This window comes from Salvelinus namaycush, chromosome 10, assembly GCF_016432855.1.
Source record: "Salvelinus namaycush isolate Seneca chromosome 10, SaNama_1.0, whole genome shotgun sequence".
Classification (NCBI taxonomy): domain Eukaryota; kingdom Metazoa; phylum Chordata; class Actinopteri; order Salmoniformes; family Salmonidae; genus Salvelinus; species Salvelinus namaycush.
In genome coordinates this window covers 24,973,593-24,993,138 of record NC_052316.1, presented here as the reverse complement: position 1 = coordinate 24,993,138, position 19,546 = coordinate 24,973,593, and the positions used below count along the sequence as shown (strand labels likewise).

At 41.4% G+C, this 19,546-nt stretch overlaps 1 protein-coding gene across 1 annotated transcript in view; it reads left to right on the top strand.

The window, feature by feature from the left end:
• Positions 1-969: 969 nt before the first annotated feature.
• LOC120054878 (probable phospholipid-transporting ATPase IF) overlaps positions 970-19,546 on the top strand; it is a 35,851-nt gene continuing 17,274 nt past the window's right edge. Inside the window, exons 1-18 of the mRNA XM_039002581.1 lie at positions 970-1,314; positions 6,461-6,577; positions 6,727-6,816; positions 7,195-7,275; positions 7,423-7,530; positions 8,316-8,444; positions 9,141-9,244; positions 9,458-9,505; positions 9,641-9,705; positions 9,837-9,918; positions 10,036-10,186; positions 10,540-10,737; positions 10,831-10,989; positions 11,211-11,389; positions 11,686-11,754; positions 11,853-11,926; positions 12,278-12,381; positions 12,909-13,090. Coding sequence (XP_038858509.1) covers positions 1,288-1,314; positions 6,461-6,577; positions 6,727-6,816; positions 7,195-7,275; positions 7,423-7,530; positions 8,316-8,444; positions 9,141-9,244; positions 9,458-9,505; positions 9,641-9,705; positions 9,837-9,918; positions 10,036-10,186; positions 10,540-10,737; positions 10,831-10,989; positions 11,211-11,389; positions 11,686-11,754; positions 11,853-11,926; positions 12,278-12,381; positions 12,909-13,090 — 1,967 coding nt within the window. The 5' untranslated portion in view covers positions 970-1,287. The remainder of the gene's footprint in view (positions 1,315-6,460; positions 6,578-6,726; positions 6,817-7,194; positions 7,276-7,422; positions 7,531-8,315; positions 8,445-9,140; positions 9,245-9,457; positions 9,506-9,640; positions 9,706-9,836; positions 9,919-10,035; positions 10,187-10,539; positions 10,738-10,830; positions 10,990-11,210; positions 11,390-11,685; positions 11,755-11,852; positions 11,927-12,277; positions 12,382-12,908; positions 13,091-19,546) is intronic.

The following is a 19,546-nucleotide window of genomic DNA, read 5'->3' as shown; positions in this document are numbered from 1 at the left end:
AGAGTCCTTATTTGAAACCAGTGATATATAAATCATTGTTTGAAACACATGGTGCAATAAGTGGATTAATTAGCTAAACAAATATTATAGCAATCATCACTCATTTTAATTTCAAGGAAATGTAAATCAATGTAAAATTCCATATCAATCACTTTCCCCCCACCATTTCATCTTTTGAACTAGGACTTTTACAATGAAATGTATTCACCTTTTGACCCGGAAATGGTAGTTTAAATCATAAACGCTTGGTATGAATTACGAAAGGTCCTCTAGCTAGACGTTTTAAAACTTTGTGTTATTATCGCCACGTCAGCAACCCGTGGTCACAGCATATAGATCCTATTAAATTATTAATATAGGTTGTTCTAATTCCTAATTATATGGGCCACACACAATGATTTATATATACACACCTCACCCAATTGTGTATATATAGGCCTCACCACAGTTGGCAATATTAGGACTTTCGTTTTGTGCTTTCAAAATAAAAGCCCGCAGTAAAACGCTATGCGTATGATACGAATCAATATTTGTTTGCAATTTTGCATCGTGCATAGTTTTATGTTTTTATTGTCACATACACCGGATAGGTGCAGTGAAATGTGTTATTTTACAGGGTCAGCCATAATGTGTGCATTATAGTCATAGTGCTTTGTGATACAAAAATATAACTACATCTGGGGAAAATAAAAACTCAAGAGTGTTCTTACTTTTATAAGATAAAGAATATTATTATTTGGAGCACATTGAGAAATGGTTGGAGTCTAAGTATATGAATGTAATGAACATTAAAATATTTAAAATAGAAATCACTATTTGGAAGGATGCAGTTTGGAAATGTATTGACTTATGTTGTATTGCGCAAATTTGGACTGTAGAAATAATATAGATTGTGTGTTTGTCCCTTTACAACTGGGACGATGTGGTGCGAATCGGTGCTGCTACGTCGACAGGAGAGCCACAGAGCTGGAAACCGATTGCTCGAGCTTCGCAAAGAGGGATGTAGCTGGGCAGGAAGCGGACAGTACAGGAAGCGGACAGTACAGGACACTCACTAGGCATACTTCGTAGCTGTCAGAATATAGCTCAGTGTGTCAGTCACATCAGAAATATTACTTCACGTCATGGGAGAGATCATATTTGATCATATAATCACACAGCCTGGATGTTTTGTGTAACGGATACAAGAAGACGTGCCTGTAAAAGGAATTATTTATGGTTTGGGAAGGTTTTATGGGAGTAGCTAGCTAGCAACTTTGCTGGCTCGTCGGAGGACATTTTGCAAGGATGCTACGGTGGATAAGGCAACAGCTGGTAAGTGAGCCTCTTTTCTAACTAGCTATATTTGCTAGCAAGTGTTACTTTGCTATTGAGAAAGACGTTGATGCACATTAAACAATATGATGTGGTTGTTTTTTGAAGAGTTAAACATCCAACCAGAACTGGGTGCTAGTAGCTAAGTTCGCTTAGTAGATAACGTTAGTTAGCAAGCTAGCTAGCTTGTTTGTTTACCAAACATTGGCGTGGCTAGCAGCGAACTGGTTTTAGGTACATGACGCCAGTCAGGCCCACTTATACATTCTACTCAAACTTATTTTGTCTGGCAAGTTTGTTAGCTGGTGTGCCTGATGATCTAGCTAGTAGTAGCTAAGCTGTTTTGACAGTAATAGTTATGCTAACCAGCCAGCTACTGTAGCTAACTATATATTTGGCATTGGACAGTTTAGCCACAGATATGTAACGAGTCGTTATCAATGGTTAACTTGCTACCAACTAACTAACTAGGAAGCCATTCATTTTAGCCGCTGCATTGAAAAGCCAGACACGCAGGTATATGTTTAGAACTAGCCCAGCATTGCCGTTGTATCATGTAGTTTGCCTAAATCTTAGCCTCAACGCCTAGCTACTTAATTGTCTACAGCAGCATTAGCTAACTAAATCAGATTCTAGAAGGCTACGGCTAGCTAGAACATCTACTATTTTCTCTCAATGAATCAGGGTGAAGATCCAATTCAAGATTAATTTAAATCAGTTCTGGAGATTGATTGAAAGTTGTATTAATGTGGCACTAACCGAGTCTTCATTTAGCATTTTTCAGTTAATTAATTGAATTTCAATTAAACTTCCTGAATTGACCCTAAACTCAATTGTTAAATACTTAACTAGTGTACAGAAACAATCAAAACCAACTCCCCTTTTTGTCATGAATAATGAATGCTTTTTTTAGTTCTGGTGCAGAACTAAAAAAACAGCCCGCTTGATGACCTAGCCCTATTAGTTACTTATGGACTAACATATACTAACATACTGTCTGCCACCTGCAGTAAGTGGAATTCAGCCAACTGCTTCGCTTACAGTTCTTAAGGAATACAGAATTTGAGAAGATTATAATGCAAGTGACTGCGCAGTGACCTTGATCTCATGTGAAAGTTTGCTTTCAGGAAAAACAAGCAGCTGAGGGGAGTAGATATCTGAGTGATTTCATTGATATAATAGTGTTTCCCAACTCCAGTCCTTTAGAACTTCCAACAGTACACCTTTTTTTGTAGCCCTGGACCAACATTCCTCATTCAACTCATCAAGGGCTTGATGACTAGTTGAACCAAATGTTCTTGTCCAAGGTTACAGTAAAAATGTATACTATTGGGTTTACTCGAGGACCAGGGTTTGGAAACGCTGATTTAATACACCACAGAACATTGTTTTTCATAGAATGGGCTGAATGTTATCATAGAATGCTCAGGCTACACACAGTAACTGTCACTATTACCAACCAGCCTAATTCACTGTAAATCGGAATAATATGACATGAGGTCATTTTCTTGTTAAATGGGATCATGGCAGGGAATGCCCAGCCTGAGCTGACCTTTTGGAGCTATAGATTTGGATAGTACGGCCAGGGAGGGAGAGGGATGGCCAATCCTATCCCAGCTGCTGTTACCTGCACCACACTCAATCCCAGTCCTCACTTCATTAGTTTCACACTGATGGGGTGCCACTCACAGCTGTGCTGTCAGACTGAGCCCCAGGATGTGAAATACATTTTTTTTTAATCAGAAGGCTGTTTTTATCATGAGAGCCATCTACAAGTTAGGGTATATTGATGATTAATGGTAGTGTAGAGAGCAAAAGTAGCCATTTCAAGTTTTATATTTTCCAGGACCTAGAAACCTACATTATATAATGACTACCTGGGGGTACTACTGTGTGAGGGATTTGTTTTTACTTGAGAAAATATTTATATAATTGAGATTGTAACCTATGTCGGATTTGAAAGATGTTCAAATTTCAAATGCAGGAACCAATTATCCGCTTTGTTTTGGTGTCAACAGAAGTAAAACAGTCAGTAATGATGATAATGCTACCATAGGAGTGTCGGTTTACTGACTGCTCACTCAGAGCATACTGAAATGGGCAAAGGAAACAGTATCTTACAACACTGTGTGAAACAACCTGTGGTTTACATACGTCTCAAGGCAGCCTTGAGCATTGCAGAGGGAGAGAAAGTGTGCAATCTGGCATCCTATTAAGTTGCCATTAGTTTTTAATGAGCTTCTTCATGTTGTGGTTTGTTATTTTGAATTATTACAGCTCCTCATTTATTATCCCCTCCATGTAGCTGGGCTCTGGGTTTCCTTAATGCTGGTAGTTGCAGGCTTTGTTAGAGCATGAATTAACTTGATATTTCTAGGCATAGGAGGGGCATGTCAGACCAGGTGACAAAATACATTTCATCGAAGTTGTAGCTTGTCACAGGTAGTAGGCAAACCTAACTATACTAAATATATTTTGTTTACCACTGTTTTGGTTGCTACATGATTCCAAATGTGTTATTTCATAGTTTTGATGTCTTCACTGTTATTCAACGATGTAGAAAATAGTAAAAATATAGAAAAACCCTTGAATGAGTAGGTGTGCCCCAACTTTAATTTTTTCTCAGAACAAGGAGTTACCGTATGCAATGAATTAGTAATTCCCTGGCCCAGACAGCCATATTGACACTTGTCTCTCAGAATACTGCTTAGTGGTCAAACAATAATTTCCAGAAACTCTCAACATGCCTGCCTGGTGAAAATATAACTCTCTGTGACATCGTCAGCTCACTCCCTCTAAAATTCCAGACAGCAGCACATACTTTATACATCACCTATGATAACAGATGTTTGCTCACCAAGGAGGACAGACTGTACTTTTGAATGTGCTTGGGGGTTAACAGCACAGGCAGATCATGAGATGAGAACTTTTGCCTGGGTGCAGTGAACATGGCCAAGATGGTGTGTGTGTAAGAGTGTTGTGCAAACACAAAAGCCCATTGAGGAGGGCAGGCTGTGACAGTAATTGAATACATGTGTTGCTGTCTGGCCTCAGTGACGTGGCCAACTCATTCTCACTACATTGCAGGCAAGGAGTCAGTCAGCACCAGCCTATAGGCCCACTACTTATGAATATGATGCAATGGACAGACAAATGGTCTTTATTGTTATTACCCATCATATGCCCCAGATTAATTTACTCTCTTTTTTTGTAACCTTTATTTTGCTAGGCAAGTCAGTTAAGAACAAATTCTTATTTACAATGACGGCCTAGGAAGAGTGGGTTAACTGCCTTGTTCAGGGGCAGAACGACAGATTTTTACCTTGTTAGCTCGGTGATTCGATCTAGCAACCTTTCAGTTACTGGCCCAATGCTCTAACCACTAGGCTACCTGCCGCCCCTTTTGAACATTGTGTACAGAAATGTAATTTTAAGATGGGGCCAGCCTATAGCATTCTAGGATTAGAATTCTAGAGTTTTTGTTCTTTAGTTCCCTGCAATAAGGAAGTTATTGACCAGCCCACTAGAGAAGTGTCATTGACTTAAATAGGCTAATTTGGTTTAACATATTTTGTTCAGTACAGTGCTTGGTCTCTGGCTGCAGGCTATATTCAGGCTATAATAATCTAGCCTAAGTGTTTTTCTGACAGATAATCAGGGTGCAAAATAGTGTTTGCAATCAATGTGTAAGGCTATTTAAATATAGAGTAGGGTGTTTTCACATATCGTCCTCTTAAAATAACTGATCTCAGTCCTCTTTAAAGTGAACTATGGGGTAAAAAAAAAGCAGAAGAACTATGTATGCACACTGCCTTTGCCTTTGAATGAGGACTCAACTCTTTTGCCAGTTCACTTCACCTATTTTGTGGTCCGAGTCCTCTTTACATTCACATTGCTATATTTAGAAAGGAACCAAGATCTTTTTCCAACATTCACTCCATGCACTCTGGGTTTTTCCATCAGAATGTGTTATTGGAGAGCTAGATGTACCTACTTACATTTAGGAAGATAATAGATTGCATTTAGTTAGATGAACTATCGCACCGCCATTTCCTGGTTGCTAAAATTCTAATAGTTTGCCTAATTTCAGTTTGTGACCAAGCAAGTATAGTGTAGATAATCATTGTACCATCTAAACCCCTGTGAAATATCTTTCCCATAACCAAAAATATAGTATTTTCAGCCTGGGAGGCATAGAAATATCACGTAGAACAGATCTACCGCTTAGACTTGTTTTCAATGAGAATGACAGATCTTTAACTTTCATTTATGTGAATTTGGTCAGGTCACCAAAAAAGTTATATATTGCAGCTTTAAAAGATGATCCATAATAATTGTAATCAGAAGATACTATTAACATGTAAATATTGTTAACATAATAAATAGCAGACGAAAACTGCAGATTAAATAATACTGTAATTGAAAATTGTACACTCAATGTTGGCTACTACCCCTTTAAGAGCTAGAATATATTTTGTACCCTATGTTGTGATTCTCACCAAGTATGTTGGCGTCTTCTCACACTAGTCAAACCCCACAATTGAATAAACGGCTTATGAAGCGCTCTTAGCTTATAGATCACATATTGCAAACAAATATTCTGAATTTAAAAACATATTTTGGAATTTCTGTGCATCCTTGACAATCGCTAATCAATAGGCCTACCCAAAAACAGCACACCCTTTTTTTCCCAGGAAACTGCACATCTTCTCTCTCTTGTGGCACCAATGTGAGAGAGTTTTAAGCAGGGGAACAGTGTTGCAGTAGTCTAGTGTGTGGTATGGAAAGAATGACAATGGAACCTGGGGAGCTTTGTGTTCACATTGCTCTAAAAAAGGGAAACGGACCACGGAATTCAAGGAAACCAAACTCAGACTACCACTTGATGGTCTCAGTTTGGTTAGCTTCGGAGGCTCTTTTTTGACTGGTCTGAGTTCCTTTAGTGTTCACACTGCACAAAAAATAAAGCGAACCGCACTAAGTTCACAAAGATTGTCTGAAAGGGACAAAGTGTGAACACCCTAACTATGGAAAAACATTGTATAATTTTTCTGACCAGTCTCTAGATAAAAGTTGCCCATATTGGTTCTGAGTGAGTGGTAGAAGTTTGACCTGTTCCTTACACCCTCCTCTCTCTCTCCTCCAGGGCTTTGACCCTCCCCATCAAAGTGACACCAGAACGGTTTACATCGCAAACCGCTTTCCTCAACATGGCCATTATGTCCCTCAGCGGTTTGCAGACAACAGAATCATATCATCCAAGGTAAGGCAGTGGTGTTGAACACCTAGGTTTTGTGTCAAGAGCAACAACAAATGTTCAAGTTACGCAACCATTTTATTTCAGTGCCAAACAGCTCACACTTTGATGTTTCTGTTCTCTCCTCCCCTTCCGGCCCCCGCTCCCCTCTTTAGTACACCATTTGGAATTTTGTTCCCAAAAACCTGTTTGAACAGTTCAGAAGAATAGCCAATTTTTATTTTCTCATCATATTCCTGGTTCAGGTAAGGCCTTGCCTCAGCACCCAGTCTACCATATTTATAACTGTTGCTGGCCTAAATACTATACTATTACTAAATATTGTGCTAAAAATAATTGCTGTGTGCTCTTGAGCATACTGTGCCCGGAGGTCCCTAACAGCTAACCTTCGGTATTCATCAGGCTACTCTTAGAAGCCACACTTTGGTTTCTGCTTTCTGTGGCCGCCACTGTGTCCAAATCTACATTTGTTGTTTCGTTATACTTAGTACAATATTCATGAAGCATTTTCTGCAATAAGAATGGCTTCAGCTTACGAATGGCCAGTGTGCTTTTAGGTTAAATTAGGAAATTACACTATTGCCAACTGTTGTCTCCTTTGACATAATCTCTTTATTTTGCAGCTAATGATAGACACCCCCACTTCCCCTGTCACCAGCGGACTTCCTCTGTTCTTTGTCATCACAGTAACTGCCATCAAACAGGTGAGAGCAGCAACAGGTTTAATTCCTCTTTTCTTATCAACAGTAGATCCAAGAAATTGAATGTGGTTACTTATCAAACATACTGTACTTTGTCTGGATGTCAGAATGTCTAGATGGTTAAATCTCATCCCTTCCTCCATCACTCAGGGCTATGAGGACTGGCTGAGGCACAAGGCGGACAACGAGGTGAACGGGGCGCCTGTGTTTGTGGTGCGCAGTGGCAGCCTTGTGCAGACCCGCTCAAAGAACATCCGAGTGAGTCACCGGGGTGTCATAATGAGTCCTACCTTGAACAGCACACCATCCTAACACTTAGCATACCCTAAACACACATTTCAGACAAACGGCTACATTTCATGTAACTCCCACTTTTGGCTGGTGCTTTGTACCACTGTGTTAAAGATTTGTCAGAAAGCCAGGAATGTAAAACCAATGTACCACTCACAGTCTCAGGCGTTACATTCTTTGTTTAAATGTTGGTACACACTATTCCGTGTGAAATGTTTTCACCGGGTAGTTATTGAATAAGAAGATTTGTTCCCAATTAACAAATGTTAGAGTTAGCTAGCCAATGTTTAATATCAGCACTCTTCATTCATGTACTCTAATAATTCACCCAACACCACCGTTTTTGTTGCTGAGCTGAGGAGCGTGGTAAAAATAATTACAGTACATATTGTGCTCTTGTATCGCACGGGCAATGATGTCCGAGTGGAAAAAAACTGTTTGTTTGCAGTAACTTCTTTATTGTAATATCGTAAACGGACGTGGCAGTTTCACCATGAAGGATTCTAGCTTTAAACTGCCAGAAGAATACGTGTATTCAAGTGCTCTTTTAGTTTGTTTTTCTTTCACAGTTCTGCAGATGCAATGTAGCAGTTTTCACATGGGAAAATGTTTTCTCTTTTTAAAACAGTGCATGGTGGCATTCACTATTGAACTAGACTGTCCAGTATTCAGAAAATATTGGATTCTGAGGTCGTGGATATCATGGGAGAGTTTTGCTCCTCATTCATGTTGTGACATGTCTGTCTGCTCAGGTGGGGGACATAGTCCGGGTGGCCAAAGATGAGACGTTCCCAGTGGACCTGGTCCTCTTATCATCAGACCGAGCTGAGGGGACATGTCACATCACCACCACCAGCCTGGACGGAGAGACTAATCTAAAGGTTGGGCTTTTAATCTTCCGTCCCCACTCTCGCTTTCTTTTTCTCTCTGAGCCCTAAATTAATTAGCTTTCCCCCTTTCACAAGGGGAGGGAAAACTTGTATTTAATTTCTGTGATAGTACTTGTGCAGTCTGAGACATCTCATGTTTTTGCCAGAGGCAATATATCTAATTATCTGCTTCTAATCAAAATGCTTGTGTCATATATCAGTTTATTTATTTATCAATTTTTATTTAATTTGTGAAATGTATTTTGTCCGTTTTTTTTCTTGTGCAATCTTAGTGGTGCAGCCTCTCTGTCATCAGCCGTCAGTTCCAGCTACTTGTATTTTATGGCTGTTTGCAGTAATGACATTAGAATGCAATGGAATCGCTTTCTCACTGAGGGGGTTTTAGCACCAGATTGGATTTTGCCTCAAGCAGTCAGAGTGATTCAGTTAAATTATAAATGTAAACCTAACAAGCCTCGTGGCCTCTTTAACCTGTTCACCAGTAGACAAAGGCTGGCGCTGTGAAACTGTTGACATTTTTATGGCACTGTAAGGCTGTATTCCTTTCTAAATCATTATAATGTACACTGCTATTTCTTTGCTTTTAAGGCTTACTGTCTCACTGTAAAAAGTCTACTTATATTCTATAAAAGTGATATATTTGTCCCTCTCCTTGATTGTATCCCTACGCTCTCTGTGGTCCTGTAGACTCACTACTCTGTGCCGGAGACGTTGGTGTCTCAGTCGGTGTCCAGGCTGGAGGCCCTACATGCTGTGCTGGAGTGTCAGCAGCCAGATGCAGATCTGTATAGGTAAGGTACAGTCACCCTGCGCTCACTCGACAGTCAGAACGCTGAGCTCTTCTTTCACTGGCCCCAGAACTGAACAGGACTATTTATTATTTCTCACATTCACATTTCTACTGGCTGGAATGGAGGTCTTTTTTTAGGGTTGAATGACAGGACTGTTGGTGTTGCAGTTTCTCTGTTACTCTCCCCACTCAGCAGAAATGCTTCTACTTTCAGGTTTGTCGGGCGAATAACGGTAACACAACAAGGAGAAGAGATTGTAAGGTGAGATTGCAAAATCGGCAATTCTAGTTTTTTATCTGGGTTGCATGGATGGAATGGCACAAATTGTTTCTATTTGCTGTTGAAAAAAAAAAGTAATTCTGTTGTATCATTCACTCTTTGTCTCTGCCTCATTAGACCCCTTGGACCAGAAAACCTACTGCTTCGAGGAGCAAGATTAAAAAATACCAAAGAAATTTTTGGTAAGTGGCTTCTGGCTCTCAATGTTGCCATCCATATTGTTGTCTGTCCTCAGTTATCCTCTGTTGAACTCAGTTGCCCAGTTGGTTGTTGTCTATGCAGGGTTCAGTAGAGTTCCACTCTTGATTTGCAGGTGTGGCAGTTTACACTGGGATGGAGTCCAAGATGGCCCTGAACTACAAGTGCAAATCCCAGAAGCGCTCTGCAGTGGAGAAGTGCGCATTAGGACATTTTGCACCGCTACAACAACTCTGAACACTTCTGAGTTTCCTCGTTTCAGGTTCATCTCTATGTACATCAGACTGTGTGTATCTGTGCTGTTTTTCCCTCAGGTCCATGAACACCTTTCTGCTCATATACCTGGGCATCCTGCTGTTTGAGGCGATCCTCAGCACCATCCTGAAGTACGCCTGGCAGGCTGAGAACAAATGGGACGAGCCCTTCTACAACCAGAAGACAGAGCAGGAGAGAAACAGCAGCCAGGTCAGTCACTGTCTGAGACTTTATTCACGCTGATACGTTATGGTCTAAAACAGAGCATCTTAGATTTCATAGGATTCTTGGATACTTATTATTTGCAAATAGTTTGTGGTTTTGGGGGATAATGTGTTTGAAGGAGATGGGAAGATGTATTACATTTTCAACATCTCTTGGTGTGGCTTCCCATACAGTAGCAGTGGGTATGACTCAACGTATTGTAACAGGATATTAGAGAAAGTGCCTCTCACCCTGACAGTCAATAAGAAAGGTGCTCTCCTAAAACCTCTGTTCGCTTTCCAATGAGGTCTCAAGCCATTTGTCGTGTGTCCCTCTACCACCCACTTCCTTGTTGACAGATCCTGAAGTTCATCTCTGATTTCCTGGCATTTCTGGTCCTCTACAACTTCATCATCCCTATCTCGCTCTACGTCACTGTGGAGATGCAGAAGTTCTTGGGCTCGTTTTTCATTGGCTGGGACTTGGACCTCTATCACGAGGAGAGCGACCAGATGGCTCAGGTCAACACATCCGATCTGAACGAGGAGCTGGGACAGGTACGGGCACCAAGCACTTCGCTGTAGGTCTCAACGTCATAGCTGAGTTTGTGTGAGTGTGTAATGATCAGCCTCTGTTTATTTGTGTTCTAGGTAGAATACGTATTTACGGATAAAACCGGTACCCTGACGGAGAACGAGATGCTGTTCCGTGAATGTTCAATCAACGGTATCAAATATCAGGAAATCAATGGAAAGCTTGTACCTGAGGGAATGACGGATGACTCGCCTGACCGATCTGTGCCTCCTCTGGTAAACACCATTAAAACCTCACATATTGCCCAAGTGACTTGTGACAGTATTTATCCATTCACTGTCTGTCCATTCATGAAATATACAGGTTATGTCTGTATTTCTACCCATGTGTTATACTTGTTCATTAACTGTCCTCATGGCTTTGGCCGGTCAGTGGTTTGATGACTAGGTACTGTACTCATGTCTGTCTGTTTGTCTCTCTGTCTGTCACCTCTCAGAGTCGGGAGGAGTTGCTGTTCCTAAAGGCAGTGTCGCTGTGTCACACAGTGCAGATCAGCTACGAGCAGCCAGGCGACGGCCCGGGGGATCCCTTCTCCCACGCAAACGGCTTCTCCTCACAGATGGAGTACTATGCCTCCTCGCCGGACGAGAAAGCACTGGTGGAAGCCACGAAAAGGTACCCAGGAGGATAGCTGTCATGACGTGCTGTTCAACCCATTTGTACTGTTGTTGGTGAATAAAATGTAATATCTATAGATATATGACCAGTGCTGGTCTCCCAGGTCTTTTTGGACATACAAGCACTCAGACAAATGAACATTTATTGAGACAAATGGTTTTCAAGGTTCAGCACATTCCAGACCACATTCCAGACCCAGCTGACCATGCATTACAGTTAGGGTCATGTATGGGCAACAGTCTGCATGTTAGTATTTATGGTCAGCAATGTCACATGATCAAATTTAATTGCAGGATGGGGGTAACCTTCATTGGTAGCCACGGAGAAACTATGGAAATAAAAACATTTGGAAAGCCAGAAAAGTAAGTATAATTTTGTATGATTGAAGAGTCCATGGCATTTTATGTAGATGATGAACCTGTACTGTGCATAACAAGTGATGTAATTCCTTGTCCCACAGGTTTAAACTACTCCATGTACTAGAGTTTGATGCAAACAGAAGGAGAATGAGTGTCATATTACAGACACCCACAGGTACAGTGATTTCTCCATATTAGACTTGAATGGCTCATTCATAAATGTTGTATTAGCATTTCATTACAGGAGGTCCTCTGTAGCTCAGTTGGTAGAACATGACTCTTGCAACATCAGGATAGTGGGTTTGATTCCCGGGACCACCCATACGCAAAAAAATGTATGCACTTATGACTGACTGCAAGTCGCTTTGGAATAAAAGCATCTGCTAAAATGGCATGTAATTAGATAGATGTTACCCACCTTTTGATTTGGTCCTGTAATGTAGTTCAGTCAATTTCCCTGTATTTCATATCGGGCCAAGACTGATTATGACAACTCATTTGCAATATATTTGGTCTATTGCTGTAGGGGAAAAAGTACTATTTACAAAGGGAGCGGAGTCCGCTATTCTTCCTTTTACTACAAGTGGAGAAATCAACAAAACAAGAGTACATGTAGATGAATTTGCCTTGGTGAGTATACCACATCAAATCATATTAGACTAGGAACTATTTCCAGCCCTTATGTGCAGCAGATTTTTGCTATGCTAAATGCTATCTTTTATTATCTGTACTGAAGAGCGCACCAGTGCAGCTGGGATACTTCCTGTCTGAAATGAACACATGGGTACTTGGATGCTCATGCACACATGGACACCCTCACATACCACATTTTCATTCCACAAGATTGGAGATACATTTCACACTTGTCTGAAAAAAGTCCCCACATTTTTCCATGTGTGGGCTCTCGATGGTGTATTTAAAAAAATATATATATAAAAAATTGCACTGTAAAGATTACTTTTGGTCCTTTCCCCCCAGACTCCCCCACCAAAATCAATAAATCCTGCATCTTAACAGTCAATTTATCCAGAGATCAGGATCTACTGAGAGATTGTTTTTGATTTGTGACTGGCAGGTGTGTGGTTATTTGATATAGAGCCCGTCCCTGACAGCTTCTCATTTCTTTCTCTTTCCCCTCTTTCTTCCCCTCTCTCCAGAAGGGCCTGCGGACGTTGGTGGTGGCCTGCAGACACTTCAGTGTGGAGGAGTATGAGGAGGTGGACCAGCGGCTCCACAAGGCCCGCACGGCCCTGCAGCAGAGAGAGGAGAGGCTGGCCGAAGTCTTTAGCTTCATAGAGAAGGACCTGGAGCTGCTGGGAGCCACTGGGGTGGAAGACAAGTATGTCAACAACACTGTGGTGTATGTCTGGTCATGGGTTAGCTCATTGTGAAACCAAGCAATGTTATCTGAAAGGGTTGGGCTATTTGAACAATTGATCAGTAGAGTTTAACATATACAGTGCCTTCAGAAAGTATTCACACCCCTTGACTTATTCCCTATTTGTTGTTACAGCCTGAATTCAAAATGTATTAAATCCATTTTTTTCTCATCCATCGACACACAATACCCTGTGACAAAGTGAAAACATGTTTTTAGATTTTTGAAATGCAGAAATATCTATTTTACATAAGTATTCACACCCCTGAGTCAATACAAGTGATTACAGCTGTGAGTCTTTCTGGTTAAGTCTCTAAGGGCTTTGCACACCTGAGGCATAATTTATCAATATTGCGTAGAAACTGTTCTAAAATACTACTTTCGAACGGAATTTAGAATGTTCGTATGCGTAGAAAACGTAATTCGCACACCAGTACGAGATGACCATTTATATAAATACCAATTGTTCTTAACCTCTGTGCTCATGCAGGACTTTGGCTATTTGCATTTCTAAACGTCCCTAATTAACCAATAATGGTCAGAATCATCCCTTTAAAGCCTGTGTGTAATATACAACGCTGTGCCGTGAAATACATTGCAAGCATAAAAAGCTACGACAAAAATATGAATTTCTCCGAGACTGAAATAGAAGTGCTAGTGTCAGTGTACTTCAAATAAGTAGGCAACACTCAGCCATCCATCCTCAACAGCTCCCTCCTGTAGGCTTATAGGCCAACATTGCTGTTCTGCAGAATGAACGAGTCGTGCGTACCACATGGCCACCTTGCCATCATATTCAGTAGCGTCTTTTGCTCATCACATAACCTATCACATTAAGAGTGGAAGCCGTTTCTGTTCACATAGTTGCACTTGTTTTGGGATGGTGCTTTTATGGCAATGTGGGTGCTGTCTATTACACCGTTTGTATTTGAGAACCCATTGATGGCAAAGAAACCCCTCTTGACTTCAACTTGTTGTGCGATGGTGTAAGGAAATTGTATGTTACAGTTCGTTTTGCTGAAAATTGCATCCAAAACATTAGCTCATTGAGGGCTGTGAGATGCCAATCGGCCAGCACCCGCTGAAAAGTGCTAGTTGCCAAAAACACGAGGGTGGATGGCGCTTGGATGTGCACAGGAATGGCATGTTTGCCATTTTAAAGTAGGTCTTAAATCCTCACAAAGATTCTATAAGATTAGTTTTGGGAAACAATATCTGATGAGCCAATCTGTACTTTCTACAAAAAAAGTCCCATCTGTCTCTAAAAACGCGCTCCCTGCGAAATGCAGCGTGTGCCTAATCTTCCAACAGAGCGAAATCAGCCTCTCATTTGATTTCACAGTATCTCAGTCTTTTATAGTATTTCAACCTTGGTTTTATTTTCACACCTGCCTCTAATTTAACTAATTACTGTACTTTATATGGATTATTATCGTAACAAATGCACTGATGAGGTCAAATTATATGCCTGTCAAGATATGCTGCATGAATTCACAATGGAAATACAATGGAATCGGAAAATGATTTAACATGGCACTAGAGGCACATCACTTCCTCCTCTGTTCCTTTTCCCCAGATTGTTTACCTTAACAGATCATTGTGACTCATCACCTCCGTGCAGCAGGAGCCTCCCTGGGCTGGGGGCTGGGCTCAGTCCTCCTGAGCCTAATGCACTTAACCAATCAAACATGACTCATGCCTTTCTGCATGCAGCCCTGCAACGTGTCATACATCAGTCACCTAGTGTGCTGCTGAGCATAAAGGCATTGCACGCGTGCTGCTGGATTGAGATGGTGCTCTGAATTTTGGGATCTAGGCTCTGTTAAGATTGGTTAGAGGCATATCTTTAGAAAGGATCAGGATCCAACATTCAAGCTCGTTTTATGTGATTGTGTTAAGGGGCCTGTCAAAATAAAATGTGATTGGGCGTACGCATGCTCCAATAAAACAATAATGTAACAAAGGCTCAACTGCCATCTGCATCTGGGTTGGTTTTGAGTACATCTTAAGGCGACTATTCATGTCTAAGCTGATTACAACATTTATTACATAGAATCCCTCAGACTGGTGTAGCTCCCTGTCAGTCACACATGCTGAACAGTGGCCATGGAGACACTGAAAATCAAATCAGTTTATTTGTCACATGCTCCCAATACAACAGGTGTAGACTTGGGGCTCCCAAGTGGCGCAGTGGTCTAAGACACTGCATCTCAGTGCTAGAGTCACTACAGACAACCTGGTTTGAATCTAGACTGTATCACAACTGGCCGTGATTGGGAATCCTATAGGGCGGTGCATAATTGGCCCAGCATCGTCCGAGTTTGGCCGGTGTAGGCTGTCAGTGTAGGCTGTCATTTGTTCTTAACTGACTTGCTGGGCCAAGTCAGTTAAAAATAAAAAAAATAGACCTTACTGTGAAGTGCTTACTTACAAGCTCTTAACCATCAATGCAGTTCAATAAATTATTTACTAAATAAACTAAAGTAATAAAATAATTAACACAATAAAATAACAATAACGAGGCTATATACAGGGGGTACCGGTACCAAGTTAATGTATGGGGGTACAGGTTAGTCAAGGTAATTTGTACATGTAGGTAGGGGTAAAGTGACTATGCATAGATAATCCAGTGGCCATTTGATGAATTGTTCAGCAATGTTATGGCTTGGGGGTAGAAATTGCTAAGGAGCCTTTTGGACCTAGACTTGGCGCTCACGTACCGTTTGCCATTGGGTAGCAAAGAGAACAGTATGACATGGGTGACTGGAGTCTTTGACAATTTTTGGGGCCTTTCTCTGACACCACCTAGTATATAGGTCGTGGATGGCAGGAAGCTTGGCCCCAGGGATGTACTGGGCAGTACACACTACCCTCTGTAGCGCCTTACGGTCGGATGCCGAGCAGTTGCCATACCAGGCATTGATGCAACCAGTCAGGATGCTCTCGGTGGTGCAGCTGTAGAACTTTTTGAGGATCCATGCCAAATCTTTTCAGTCTCCTGAGGGGGAAAGGTGTTGGCCATCCCTCTTTACGACTGTCTTGGTGTGTTTGTACCATGATAGTTTGTTGGTGGTGAGGACACCAAGGAATTTGAAACTCTCGACCCGCTCCACTACAGCCCCGTCGATGTGAATGGGTTGCATGTTCGGCCCTCCTTTTCCTGTAGTCCACGATCAGCTCCTTTGTCTTGCTTACATTGAGGGAGAAGTTGTTGTCCTGGCACCACACTGCCAGATTTCTGACTTCCTCCCTATAGGCTGTCTCATCATTGTTGGTGAAGCAGAGGCAGTCTGGATTTGGCCACTGGTCAGTGGAAATCCAGGAGAGACTCTGTTGACGTTTGAGTGTGTGTGTGCTTGCTCTGTAGTGAGACCCAGACAGACCACACCATCTGCCTGTGACGCAGCCCAGTCTCCTCTCTTTCTCTCTTCTCTAATTAATTCCCCCTCCGGCGAACAAGGTGCTTATAGAACTTCTCGCTCAGAGGATGCTGCTCTGCTCACCCCCAAAAAAGGAATGAGCCTCTACATTATTGAGGATATGATCAGTCTGGCTTTTACCACCTAACTTTAACATTTCTATCGCAACATCATCTCTGTATTCATACTGCAGTGCCGCTTGTGAACAACGTGCTTAATAGGGCGGTAACGATACCAGTATCGTAGACATGGATAGTATCGACTATCCACCTCTACGCTGATTACTACATTTCTTACATGGAATGCCTCAGCTAGGGCTGTGACGATACCAGTATAGCAATATTTTTTCCATGGCAAAAAATGAAAACACAAAGTAAGCTCTTTGGTCCTTTAAAAACCTGCCGTATGTAAAATATTGTAAGCTATAGCTTAGGAAATAAATAAATAAATGTGACTCTGGATGAAAACATTATGTTTGTGTCCAACATTAGGGCTGAATAATCAAATAAAATGCTATTGGTTGCATACACATTTTGCAGATCTTATCGCGGTTGTAGCAATGCTTACACTACCGTTCAAAAGTTTGGGGTCACTTAGAAATGTCCTTGTTTTTGAAAGAAAAGCATATTTTTTTGTCCATTAAAATTACATCAAATTTATCAGAAATACAGTGTAGACATTTTTTATGTTGTAAATGACTATTGTAACTGGAAACGACAGATTAAAAAAATATATATATATTTAATACCTACATAGGCCTACAATTATCAGCAACCATCACTACTGTGTTCCAATGGCACGTTGTGTTAGCTAATCCAAGTATATCATTTTAAAAGGCTAATTGATCATTAGAAAACCTTTTTGCAATTATGTTAGCACAACTGTAAACTGTTGTTCTGATTTAAAGAAGCAATAAAACTGGCCTTCTTTAGACTAGTTGTATCTGGAGCATCAGCATTTGTGGATTCGATTACAGGCTCAAAATGGCCAGAAACAAAGCACTTTCTTCTGAAACTCGTCAGTCTATTCTTGTTCTGAGAAATGAAGGCTATTCCATGCGAGAAATTGCCAAGAAACTGAAGATCTCGTACCATGATGTGTACTACTCCCAGGAGTGATGGTTGCTGATAATGGGCCTCTGTACGCCTATGTAGTTATTACATTTAAAAAATCTGCCCTTTCCAGCTACAATAGTCATTTACAACATTAACAATGTCTACACTGTATTTCTGATCAATTTGATGTTATTTTAATGGACAATTTTTTTTGCTTTTCTTTAAAGAAAATAAGAACCTTTCTTTTGAACGGTAGTATAGTGTATGTTCCTAGCTCCAACAGTGCAGTGATACAGGATGTTCTTGTTTATAACACAACACATTCTTCTTGCTTACTCTTAGAGGGATAATAGGCAATATTTGGCTTTTTCTCACTACTAGATGTTTCACCACTTGAACACTTGGTTAAGCAGGCTGCTTTAATGGGCTATCATAGAGCAGATGTTTCATTCGTTAGCCCCCTAAGGGCCTCAGGTTTTTGTTCCACCCATCTCCCCAATGTAATTATGTTCACATGGTTAATTGATTGACTAATTGCCTGGTCTGACTAAGACATCTGATTGATGCCCTCGTTACCTCTATTGATTCTGTCATAACATCAATTGTAAATTAAATGGTCAATTAAACAGAATTAAGAGCCTACATACACTACATGACCAAAAGTTTGTGGACACCTGCTCATCGAACATCTCATTTCAAAATCATGGGCATTAATATGGAGTTGGTCCCCCCCCTTTGCTGCTATCCAGCCTCCACTCTTCTGGGAGGACTTTCCACTAGATGTTGGAACATTGCTGCAGGGACTTGCTTCCGTTCAGCCACGAGCATTGGTGAGGTCGGGCACTGATGTTCGGCGATCAGGCTTGGCTCGCAATCAGCGTTCTAATTCATCACAAAGGTGTTCAATGGGGTTGAGGTCAGGGCTTTGTGCAGGCCAGTCAAGTTCTTCCACACTGTTCTCAACAAACCATTTCTGCATAGACCTCGCTTTGTGCACGTGGACATTGTCATGCTGAAACAGGAAAGGACCTTCCCCAAACTGTTTCTACAAAATTGGAAGCACAGAATCATCTAGAATGTCATTGTATGCTGTAGCATTAAGATTTCCCTTCACTGGAACTAAGGGGCCTAGCCCAAACCATGAAAAACAGCCCCAGACCATTATTCCTCCTCCACCAAACTTTACACGGGCTGCCAGATGGTGAAGCGTGATTCATCACTCCAGAGAATACGTTTACACTGTTCCAGAGTCCAATGGCGGCGAGCTTTACACCAATCCACCTGACGCTTGGCATTGCACATGGTGATCTTAGGCTTGTGTGTGCGGCTGCTCGGCCATGGAAACCCATTTCATGAAGCTCCCAACAGTTCTTGTGCTGACGTTGCTTCCAGAAGCAGTTTGGAACTTGGTAGTGAATATAACAACCGAGGACAGACGATTTTGACACGCTTCAGCACTCGGCGGTCCCGTTCTGTTAGCTTGTGTGGCCTACCACTCTGCGGTTGAGCTGTTGTTGCTCCTAGACGTTTCCACTTCACAATAACAGCACTTACAGTTGACCGGGGCAGCTCTAGCAGGGCAGAAATGTAACGAACTGACTTGTTGGAAAGGTATCATCCTTTGACGTTGCCATGTTGAACGTCACTGAGCTCTTCAGTACGGGACATTCTACTGCCAATGTTTGTCTATGGAGATTGCATGGCTGTGTGCTCGATTTTATACACCTATCAGCAACTGTAGTGGCTGAAATAGCCAAATCCACTAATTTGAAGGGGTGTGTACATACACGTTTAATTCAGGAGGATGGTCTCTCAACACACTCCAATGGATTATGGATGTGTGCAAATTTGCTACAGCAGCATTGAGGCTATTCAGACAGGTTATGTTAATTGTGCAATTATAAGCTGTAAATTGTTTGCCTCCTGTGGTGGAAGGATGAAAA